At 39.5% G+C, this 12404-nt stretch overlaps 1 protein-coding gene across 1 annotated transcript; it reads right to left on the bottom strand.

Annotated features, from left to right (window-relative positions):
- Nucleotides 1-512: 512 nt before the first annotated feature.
- On the bottom strand, nt 513-9087 carry LOC124865174 (gastrula zinc finger protein XlCGF57.1-like). Its single transcript, XM_047360139.1, has 2 exons — nt 8773-9087; nt 513-2223 (listed from the first exon to the last, which is right to left on the bottom strand). The coding sequence occupies exons 1-2, from the start codon at nt 8909-8911 to the stop codon at nt 713-715; spliced, it is 1650 nt and encodes a 549-aa protein (XP_047216095.1). The 5' UTR covers nt 8912-9087; the 3' UTR covers nt 513-712.
- Nucleotides 9088-12404: the final 3317 nt, after the last annotated feature.

Raw genomic sequence — 12404 nt, forward strand, 5'->3', positions numbered from 1 at the left:
TACTTGTAGTTTTCTACTTCTGAAAAAGATAAGACAGTTAAGACTTCTGAAAAAGATAAGAAAGTCACAGTTAATGTGTGACTTTAAAACTGTATTATAATCTTAACTGAGAAAAAACGTGCTCATGCTCGAAAACCCTCCACTGTGGCAGAATTACAACAATTCTGCAAAAATTAGTGGACCAACATTCCTCCATAGGGCTGTAAAAGACTCATTGCATGTTATAGCAAATGCTTTATTGCAGTTGTTGCTGTTGAGGGTTAGCCCAACCAGTTATTAGGTTTAGGTGGCAAACACTTTTTCACCACTATCTATCTGGTGTATATCCACTCCCGGGCAAACTAAATAAGCGAGCTGCTGCTGCTTTTCAGAACAAGCAACTGGGACTTCCATGAATCTGCCACTATTGGCTAGCTAAACTGATAACAGACGTGGAAAAACATTGCTTCCTGGGACCTACGCAATATGGTGTAAAGAGGGTCTTAAATTATGCTTAACAATCATAACCAGCAAAGGGTTTATCTTTTATTTCATCAAAAAAGTGTCTCTCCAGTTTGGATTCTTGTGTGTATGTTTAAAGATGACTTGAAGGCAAAGAAGTTGCCACAAGCATCTGAACCAAATGTTTTTTCTCTCCTGTGTGGATTTGTCATGTGTTTGTATAAATATGATTTTGAAGCACAACTTTTTCCACATGCATCACAAGCAAATGTTAATCTCCTGTGTGGATTTTCATGTGTCTATCTAAATATGACTTCCAGGAAAATCTCTTTCCACATGCATCACAGGCGAAGGGTTTGTCTTCTGTGTGGATTTTCATGTGTTTGTCTAAATATGACTTCCAGGCAAATCTTTTTCCACATGCATCACAACTAAAAGGTTTGTCTCCTGTGTGAATTCTCATGTGCGTGTTTAGTTGTGACTTGACTGCAAATCGTTTTCCACATGCATCACAACCAAAAGGTTTATCTCCTGTGTGGATTGTCATGTGTTTATCTAAAGTTGACTTCTGCACAAAGCTTTTTCCACATGCATCACAACCAAAGGCTTTGTCTCCTGTGTGGATTCTCATGTGTGTGTTTAATTGTGACTTGAAGACAAATCTTTTTCCACATGCATCACAACCAAAAGGTTTATCTCCTGTGTGAATTCTCATGTGTGTGTTTAATTTTGATTTGACTGCAAATCGTTTACCACATGCATCACAAACAAAAGGTTCATCTCCTGTGTGGATTCTCATGTGTTTATCTAAAGTTGACTTCTGCACAAATCTTTTTCCACATGCATCACAACCAAAGGCTTTGTCTCCTTTGTGAATTCTCATGTGTATGTTTAAATTTGACTTGTAGGCAAATCTTTTTCCACATGCATCACAACTAAAGGGTTTCTCCCCAGTATGGACTTTTGTGTGTTGTTTTAAATTATATTTCCTGGTAAAACCTTGACCACACTCACCACAATTAAACGTTTTACTACCTTTCTGGACATTTGTCAGTGAATCTATAATTTTCTTTTCTCTGAAACAAGTCTCATTACCGGAACAATCTGAAGACGTTAATCTTGGATGACATGTCATGTGACTCTGAAGAGAGCGTCTGTTAGCAAATTTTCCCCCACACTCAGAGCAGCTCAAAGATTTGTTGACAGTGTTTCTGCCTGACCCTGGAGTCCTGCTCTCCTTCCAATCCTCCTCACTGTCTTCAGTTTCAGAGTCTGATAAGTGTTTAAGCTCAGATTTATGATACTTCACATCATCCTCTTCATCATCCTCACTGTCTTCAGTTTCAGAGTCTGACAAGTGTTTAAGCTCAGATTCATGATGCTTCACATCCTCTTCATCATCTTCACTGTCTTTAGTCAGTGAATAGTTGGAAAAGCCTCCATGAGTATTTAGATCTGGGTTTATGCTGGTTTCTGATGTTCCACAGTCCTCTACTTTAATTTCTGCTTTTATCTGGTCAGTTGAGCTGCTGCTTGGAAGATCTCTGTCGTCTGTCTGGTGTTGATGAAGCTGAGAGAACAGAGGTTTCTCTTCATCCTCTTCACTCGTCATATGAACAACAGTTACTGGAAACCTGGTATCATCAGTCTCCTCCTTCACATTCAGTTGCTCTCCATCCTGGCTGGCCCAGATTCTTTCACTTTCCTCCTTTATGTGGAGGAGCTCCAGCTCCTGTTGGTCCATATCAGGACTCTGTTCTTCAGGAGCCTCTTCTTTAAAATCTGCAGACATCATTGAAAGACATTACATGCATTATGAACAACTTTACCTTGACAATGTTACAAAGATAATAAAGATTAGAACAATCTGATATACACTCACCGGCCAGCTGCTCGTTAACACAAATTTCCAATCAGCCAATCACATGGCAGCAACTCAATGTATTTAGGCATATAGACATTGTCAAGACAATCTGCTGCAGTTCAAACCGAGCATCAGAATGGGGAAGAAATGTGATTTAAGTGACTTTGAACGTGGCATGGTTGTTGGTGCCAGATTGCTGGTCTGAGTATTTCAGAAACTGCTGATCTACTGGGATTTTTAAGGATTACCTTCTCTAGGGTTTACAGAGAATGGTCCGAAAAAGAGAAAATATCCAGTGAGAGGCAGTTCTGTGGGAGCAAATGCCATGTTGATGCCAGAGGTCAGAGGAGAATGGCCAGACTGGTTTGAGCTAATAGAAAGGCAACAGTAACTCAAATAACCACTCGTTACAACCAAGGCATGCAGAAGAGCATCTTTGAACCTACAACACGTCGAACCTTGAGGCAAATAGGCTATAGCAGCAGAAGACCACACCAGGTGCCACTCCTGGCAGCTAAGAACAGGAAACTGAGGCTACCATTCGCACAGGCTCACCAAAATTGGACAATAGAAGATTGGAAAAATGTTGCCTGGTCTGACGAGTCTCGATTTCTGCTGCAACATTCGGATGGTGGGGTCAGAATTTGGCTTCAATAACCTGAACGCCTGGATACATACTGCCTTATATCAATGGTTCAGGCTGGTGGTGTGGGTGATATTTTCTTGGCACATTTGGGGCCCCTTAGTACCAATTGAGCATCGTTTCAACGCCACAGCCTACCTGAGTATTGTTGCTGACCATGTCCATCCCTTTATGACCACAGTGTACCCATCTTCTGATGGTTACTTCCAGCAGGATAACGCGCCATGTCATGAAGTACGAATCATCTCAGACTGGTTTCTTGAACATGACAATGAGTTCACTGTACTCAAATGGCCTCCACAGTCACCAGATCTCAATCCAATAGAGCACCTTTGGGATGTGGTGGAATGGGAGATAACAACTGAAAATATGTCTTATAGTCTAGGTTCTTCAAAGTAGCCACCTTTTGCTTTGATTACTGCTCCGCACACTCTTGGCATTCTGTTGATGAGCTTCAAGAGGTAGTCACCTGAAATGGTTTTCACTTCACAGGTGTGCCCTGTCAGGTTTAATAAGTGGGATTTCAAGCCTTATAAATGGGTTTGGAATCATCAGTTGTGTTGTGGAGGAGGTGGATACAGTACACAGCTGATAGTTCTACTGAATAGACTGTTAGAATTTGTATTATGGCCAGAAAAAAAAGCAGCTAAATAAAGAAAAACGAGTGGCCATCAATACTTTAAGAAATGAAGGTTAGTCAGTCCTAACAACAGGAAAAACTTTGAAAGTGTCCAAGTGCAATCGCAAAAACCATTAAACGCTACAAACAAACTGGCTCACATGAGGACCACCCCAGGAAAGGAAGACCAAGAGTCACCTCTGCTGCGGATGATAAGTTCATCCGAGTCACCAGCCTCAGAAATCGCAGGTTAACAGCAGCTCAGATTAACAGGTCAATGCCACACAGAGTTCTAGCAGCAGACGCATCTCTAGAACAACTGTTAAGAGGAGACTGTGTGAATCAGGCCTTCATGGTAAAATAGCTACTAGGAAACCACTGCTGAGGACAGGCAACAAGCAGAAGAGACTTGTTTGGGCTAAAGAACACAAGGAATGGACATTAGACCAGTGGAAATCTGTGCTTTGGTCTGATGAGTCCAAGTTTGAGATCTTTGGTTCCAACCACCGTGTCTTTGTGCGGCGCAGAAGAGGTGAACAGATGGACTCTACATGCCTGGTTCCCACCGTGAAGCATGGAGGAGGAGGTGTGATGGTGTGGGGGTGCTTTGCTGGTGACATTGTTGGGGATTTGTTCAAAATTGAAGGCATACTGAACCAGCAAATAACAACTGGACTATAACAGTAGAGGACGGATGGATGTTTAGGTAAATGTTACCGATCATTTATTGTCACCGAGGTGGACTGCTAGGCCATATCAGCCAGCCCTACGTTGTATGATGTAAAAGGGTCTTAAATTATGCTTAAATTTTTTCCACAATCATAACCAGTAGGGGCTTTTCTTTACTGTAAATTCTAGTGTGTTTGTTTAGATTTGAATTTTTTGAAGTGTTTACCACATTTATCACATCCAAAACGTTTCTCTTCAGTTCGGATCCTTGTGTGTTTGTTTAAAGATGACTTGAAGGAAAAAATGTTACCACAAGCATCTCAACCAATGGGATTTTCTCTCCTGTGTGGATTTGTCATGTGTTTGTATGAATATGATTTTAAAGCAAAACGTTTTCCACACACAAGCAAATTATTCTGTGTGGATTCTCATGTGTATTTTTAATTGTGACTTCCAGGCAAATATTTTTCTACATGCATCACAGCCAAAAGGTTTGTCTCCTGTGTGGACTCTCATGTGTGTCTAACTTTAACTTACAGTGGCCTGTCTTGTGTACCTTTAAAGGCTTTTGTGAGCTTCTGAAGGCAGGCTCAGAAGCTTCACTTTAGGAAGTTAAAATCCTCCTTTTATTTTCTTTTTGTCAAAAACCTGAAACTAAGGAAGCTTAGATAGCTTTTATTCAAAAACCAACAACACCCGGCTTAATGTCACTTCCCCTTTCCCTGGCTGAGCTGGGTTGCAACATTTAATGGGGGCGCGTCCTGGATCTTAATGTAATCCTGGTGACTGAACCAAAAAAAGTAAAAAATATACACACGGCCACCGGCCGTAACAACACAGCTCCTCTCTTGGGATGAACGAGACAAGTTTAACTCCCTTAACAGACCTGTTGTTACTAAATCATTTCAAGGCAGGAGGAAGTATAAAGCTCTGATTATAAAAAACAACTAAAGGTTTTATTAAATCCCCTTTATTACATTAATAACACAAACATATCTTGGTGCCACTACCAGCCACTAGGGGGCAATATTCTTCCCAAACCAAACAAGAAGAACTAGTTGATTGTGGAGGTGTTATGGTGTAGTTAGTTTTGTTGATTGAGGTGGGTGCAGATGAAAGTTAAAATCTGGTAATTCAGCAGATAAACTGACCGACAATCAGGCCCCCAAGCACTAACTGCTATTTTTTTAAAATAGTGTTGGCATGAAGAAGGAAACATCCAAACCTAATCTGTGCAGCAGAACTTTGGGCTGGAAAACATCCTCTGGTGTCTCTTCCTCTGCTGCGTCCTGCCGCTGTTTGAGCTCCTGCTTCCCTCCAGTTTCTTTGACCAGATGTTCCTCAAGCTGCTGGACTTCTTTCCAGAGTTCATCAACTGCTGCTGCTGCAGCTCTCTTACAGCTTTATCAACACTCCCGCTTCTGGGCTGCTGACGAACAGAGAACAAAGGATGAAGAACCCGGAAGAGATCCACGTGTTTGGGAAGAGGGGGCGGGGCCAGCGGAACCGGAAATCATGATTAAATGTATTATTGTTTTCCACACCTCAAGGAGAATGAAGTAGTGTCTGTACTTCCACTTAGAAAACACAATCTTCCCTCCAGACCCGCCATTGTTGCAGCTTACATCTGCTAGTTTACCTGAGCAGGGCTGCTGGGGGCGTTTCTGTGTAAACTGAACTCTGCCTCTGATTGGTTTACCTTGAAAGCCTCCTCTATCTTCTTCTTCTTTTATATTGGCGGTTCGCAAACAACTGAAGGAGGCATTACCGCCACCAACTGGTAAGGAGTGTGGACCACATGACATCTATACATACTTATACATACCCCTACATACACTAAATCCTACAACTTACACTGTTTTAAAAAATACAATATTAAATGCTTCTATAATAGCATTATAGAAAGATTACATTAATCAATACTACCATTTATATCCACTTTTTGTAGTTTTATTTCACTATTATTCCTAAAGGTTTGCCAATCTGCAGATCTAAAGCACCATTTTTTCATCCCATTTATACAATATTTCTCTATATGTAGTTTTACTTCAGTCATAATAGGAAAGTGATCACTTCCTATAGTTGTTTTATTGATTACTTTCCATTAACACCTGCTAGAGAATCTGAAACTAATGTTAAATCAATTTCCAACACTGTATTTTCTCTCAAATTAATTTTTGTCCCACTCCCATCGTTCAAAACTACCAAATATTTCACATCCATTATTTCTTCAACTACACCCCATTTTGATCATTATGATCACTCCATAGTGAGCTATGTCCATTAAAATCCCCACAAATCACTTTATCCTCTAAATACTTCCCAAATTCCTCCATTAGATCTAAAGAAAGTCTTAAAATAATAAATTCTAACTCTTTTCCTTTAGGTCAAACTCTAAATTGAATCCCCTTTTTAATGAATATTATACATCCTCCTCCTGATGATCCGTCTCTATCTCTTCTAATGCTTTCATATCCTTTGATAACAAAATCAAGATTTGGTTTCAGCCAAGTTTCCTGATTGCATATAATATCTAATTCTTCTTTAAAATCCCTAATAAATCCTTTAAACTGTTGCCCATTTGAAATTAGACTTCTATCATTCCATTGTAAGACGATCAATTTGTTCTTTCTTCCAGTCCTCCTACCCTCCCTTCTTCCCCTAATCTCTTATTTATGTGCTCCCATGATATATCCTTAATACTGTAAAACCTCTCTGCTCCTTTCACGATTATTTTGATTTTATCTGTCTTGTGCTTAACTTGATCTGTACAATTAATTACATCAGCAATAAACAGCATCATCTTTTCAACTGTCAGTACTGTGTCTGATCTAATCTGCCTTTGCTCTGGTGTTGGACTCAGCTGAACTTTTCCTGGAACATATTTTATTCCTGGAACAGCAGCTCAGATTAACAGGTCAATGCCACACAGAGTTCTAGCAGCAGACGCATCTCTAGAATAACTGTTAAGAGGAGACTGTGTGAATCAGGCCTTCATGGTAAAATAGCTACTAGGAAACCACTGCTGAGGACAGGCAACAAGCAGAAGAGACTTGTTTGGGTTAAAGAACACAAGGAATGGACATTAGACCAGTGGAAATCTGTGCTTTGGTCTGATGAGTCCAAGTTTGAGATCTTTGGTTCCAACCACCGTGTCTTTGTGCGGCGCAGAAGAGGTGAACGGATGGACTCTACATGCCTGGTTCCCACCGTGAAGCATGGAGGAGGAGGTGTGATGGTGTGGGGGTGCTTTGCTGGTGACACTGTTGGGGATTTATTCAAAATTGAAGGCATACTGAATCAGCAAATAACAACTGGACTATAACAGTAGAGGACGGATGGATGTTTAGGTAAATGCTACCGATCATTTATTGTCACCGAGGTGGACTGCTAGGCCATATCACCCAGCCCTACGTTGTATGATGTAAAAGGGTCTTAAATTATGCTTAAATGTTTTCCACAATCATAACCAGTAGGGGCTTTTCTTTACTGTAAATTCTAGTGTGTTTGTTTAGATTTGAATTTTTTGAAGTGTTTACCACATTTATCACATCCAAAACGTTTCTCTTCAGTTCGGATCCTTGTGTGTTTGTTTAAAGATGACTTGAAGGAAAAAATGTTACCACAAGCATCTCAACCAATGGGATTTTCTCTCCTGTGTGGATTTGTCATGTGTTTGTATGAATATGATTTTAAAGCAAAAAGTTTTCCACACAAGCAAATTATTCTGTGTGGATTCTCATGTGTATTTTTAATTGTGACTTCCAGGCAAATATTTTTCCACATTCATCACAGCTAAAGGGTTTGTCTCCTGTGTGGACTCTCATGTGTGTCTAACTTTAACTTACAGCGGCCTGTCTTGTGTACCTTTAAAGGCTTTTGTGAGCTTCTGAAGGCAGGCTCAGAAGCTTCACTTTAGGAAGTTAAAATCCTTCTTTTATTTTCTTTTTGTCAAAAACCTGAAACTAAGGAAGCTTAGATAGCTTTTATTCAAAAACCAACAACACCCGGCTTAATGTCGCTTCCCCTTTCCCTGGCTGAGCTGGGTTGCAACATTTAATGGGGGCGCGTCCTGGATCTTAATGTAATCCTGGTGACTGAACCAAAAAAAGTAAAAAATATACACACGGCCACCGGCCGTAACAACGCAGCTCCTCTCTTGGGATGAACGAGACAAGTTTAACTCCCTTAACAGACCTGTTGTTACTAAATCATTTCAAGGCAGGAGGAAGTATAAAGCTTTGATTATAAAAAACAACTAAAGGTTTTATTAAATCCCCTTTATTACATTAATAACACAAACATATCTTGGTGCCACTACCAGCCACTAGGGGGCAATATTCTTCCCAAACCAAACAAGAAGAACTAGTTGATTGTGGAGGTGTTATGGTGTAGTTAGTTTTGTTGATTGAGGTGGGTGCAGATGAAAGTTAAAATCTGGTAATTCAGCAGATAAACTGACCGACGATCAGGCCCCCAAGCACTAACTGCAATTTTTTTAAAATAGTGTTGGCATGAAGAAGGAAACATCCAAACCTAATCTGGGCTGGAAAACATCATCCATCATCTGGTGTCTCTTCCTCTGCTGCGTCCTGCCGCTGTTTGAGCTCCTGCTTCCCTCCAGTTTCTTTGACCAGATGTTCCTCAAGCTGCTGGACTTCTTTCCAGAGTTCATCAACTGCTGCTGCTGCAGCTCTCTTACAGCTTTATCAACACTCCCGCTTCTGGGCTGCTGACGAACAGAGAACAAAGGATGAAGAACCCGGAAGAGATCCACGTGTTTGGGAAGAGGGGGCGGGGCCAGCGGAACCGGAAATCATGACTAAATGTATTATTGTTTTCCACACCTCAAGGAGAATAAAGTAGTGTCTGTACTTCCACTTAGAAAACACAATCTTCCCTCCAGACCCGCCATTGTTGCAGCTTACATCTGCTAGTTTACCTGAGCAGGGCTGCTGGGGGCGTTTCTGTGTAAACTGAACTCTGCCTCTGATTGGTTTACCTTGAAAGCCTCCTCTATCTTCTTCTTCTTTTATATTGGCGGTTCGCAAACAACTGAAGGAGGCATTACCGCCACCAACTGGTAAGGAGTGTGGACCACATGACATCTATACATACTTATACATACCCCTACATACACTAAATCCTACAACTTACACTGTTTTAAAAAATACAATATTAAATGCTTCTATAATAGCATTATAGAAAGATTACATTAATCAATACTACCATTTATATCCACTTTTTGTAGTTTTATTTCACTATTATTCCTAAAGGTTTGCCAATCTGCAGATCTAAAGCACCATTTTTTCATCCCATTTATACAATATTTCTCTATATGTAGTTTTACTTCAGTCATAATAGGAAAGTGATCACTTCCTATAGTTGTTTTATTGATTACTTTCCATTAACACCTGCTAGAGAATCTGAAACTAATGTTAAATCAATTTCCAACACTGTATTTTCTCTCAAATTAATTTTTGTCCCACTCCCATCGTTCAAAACTACCAAATATTTCACATCCATTATTTCTTCAACTACACCCCATTTTGATCATTATGATCACTCCATAGTGAGCTATGTCCATTAAAATCCCCACAAATCACTTTATCCTCTAAATACTTCCCAAATTCCTCCATTAGATCTAAAGAAAGTCTTAAAATAATAAATTCTAACTCTTTTCCTTTAGGTCAAACTCTAAATTGAATCCCCTTTTTAATGAATATTATACATCCTCCTCCTGATGATCCGTCTCTATCTCTTCTAATGCTTTCATATCCTTTGATAACAAAATTAAGATTTGGTTTCAGCCAAGTTTCCTGATTGCATATAATATCTAATTCTTCTTTAAAATCCCTAATAAACTTCCTTTAAACTGTTGCCCATTTGAAATTAGACTTCTATCATTCCATTGTAAGACGATCAATTTGTTCTTTCTTCCAGTCCTCCTACCCTCCCTTCTTCCTCTAATCTCTTATTTATGTGCTCCCATGATATATCCTTAATACTGTAAAACCTCTCTGCTCCTTTCACGATTATTTTGATTTTATCTGTCTTGTGCTTAACTTGATCTGTACAATTAATTACATCAGCAATAAACAGCATCATCTTTTCAAATGTCAGTACTGTGTCTGATCTAATCTACCTTTGCTCTGGTGTTGGACTCAGCTGAACCTTTCCTGGAACATCTTTTGGTTTCTTCACTCTTTTTGCAGCTTCTGCATAACTTCTATTATTAATGACTTTGACTTGTTCAATTTCCACTACTTTTCTCCTTACTTCACATCCTCCATGAGTCACCCTGTGTTGCCCTCCACAGTTCCAACAAGTATCCTTTCCATTTTTACATTCATCATACCCATGCTCCCCTCCACACTTTGGACATCTTTGTTTCCCCTTACATGCTGCTGCGATATGTCCATATCTCTGGCATTTATAACATCTTAGAGGAGGAGGAATGTATGGCCTAACAGGAAAACACATACACCCTACTTTTATTCTTTCAGGAAGAGTAGCTGTTTGAAAGACTTTCTACTCTTTTTCCTTCATTTGTTCTCATCAGTCTTTTTCTTTTGTTTATTTCACTTCCATAGAATCATGTTGAACTAATTCAACTTTAACTGTCCTTTTATTTGGTTTTGTCTCTAAACTTTAAACCAACTCTTTATTTTCCTCTCCAGGCTGCAGAGTCTGCTGATATAAACATGCATCATGCATTCATGTTTTTCCTGATAAACTGTGTAAAATAATGTGCACTACATGTGGCATCCCTGCTACTTCACACTTTGAGCTTGTTAAATGTTTGAAGCTAAATATTTCTAGGATAAAAGACATCATCTGGCAGATTAGCTCAGATTGCTTCAAAACTCTTCCATGATGAAGAGCATTAGTGAAAACGAAGACTGGTCATAGTTGGAAAGTGTTTTAGCTGTGATCAAATAGCTCCGTCTGTTAGAGGATCTCCTGTAGTCTGTAGGGTCGGTTCTCTGAAGGTTCCTGAGGACCAACAAGCTGACAAGGAAATGGATCCATAAAAAGTTTGAGACACAAGAGTGTCGACCTGTTGGATGGTCTCTACAACATGAGACCAGTTTGAAGTTGAAATGGTTCTGACTAAAGACCCAAATAGTGTCAGACATTAAAGACGCATAAAGGATTTTTATTGCACTGTATGAAGGCTGCAGACACCAACAAACAAGATGTTCTGGACTGAGACATTTTGACTGCTGGGAATTTATCTCACTTGTTGAGCTTGACTTTGATTCCAATAACTTTAAACCTGTAACTGTGTCAAACTGACCAGATGTTCTCAATCAAAGGTTTTCTCTCTGAATGGAGATAAAGAAATGTTGGCTTTAGTTCTTCATCTGGTCATCTGAGAGGAACATTGCTGATAAACTGTTGGAGATGATGATCTCAGAGTAGAAAGTTTGAACCATGTTTCATGTATCATGTGTGACCTGGTAGATCAAGGTGTTGGTTAGTATGAACTGCATGGGCTTCATCTAAAACCAACTGTGTCAGGGTTTAAACGCAGCAAACTGGAGGAAGGACAGACAGGGTATGAAACACAGAAAACATCTGATTCATGGAGACACTGATCAAGAATGATCATATCTGTGCAGCGTCCCAACTCAGTTACCTTCTGCTACAACTAATCTGTCCACTAGAGGGAGCACAGATACTTCCACAGGTTCTGCTTCAAACTTAAAGATGAAATAACTGCATTCAGTGTTATTTGACTACTTTGTTAAATCTTTGAATAAAGAAATGTCTGTTTTTATTTCCTTGTTTTCCTTCAAATAGTTTTAAGAAGCAACGTCCAGCTTTCTGACTCAATAACTCATTTTATTAAGAATTGGAGGATAAAGAAACCAAACACTGACAAACACATTTAACACGACTAAAACAAGATGAAATGCTGAAGGAAAGAACTCAGTGTGTCATGTTCATTTTTCATGATGTGTTTTTAATCAAATATTTAGACTGAAAATAAAACAAGTCAAATAAAACAACAGCAACAAATTTCCACCCACTGCTCTAAAAGTGAGAGCTGTAAAAAATGACAGCATGAATAAAAGCAAATAAAAACAGAAGGTTACAGTAAACACACATAAAATGATTCCTTGGCCGGCTGATATAGAAATGACCTGTTACTGGATACAAAT

This window comes from Girardinichthys multiradiatus, unplaced genomic scaffold, assembly GCF_021462225.1.
Source record: "Girardinichthys multiradiatus isolate DD_20200921_A unplaced genomic scaffold, DD_fGirMul_XY1 scaffold_33, whole genome shotgun sequence".
NCBI classification, from domain to species: Eukaryota; Metazoa; Chordata; class Actinopteri; order Cyprinodontiformes; family Goodeidae; genus Girardinichthys; species Girardinichthys multiradiatus.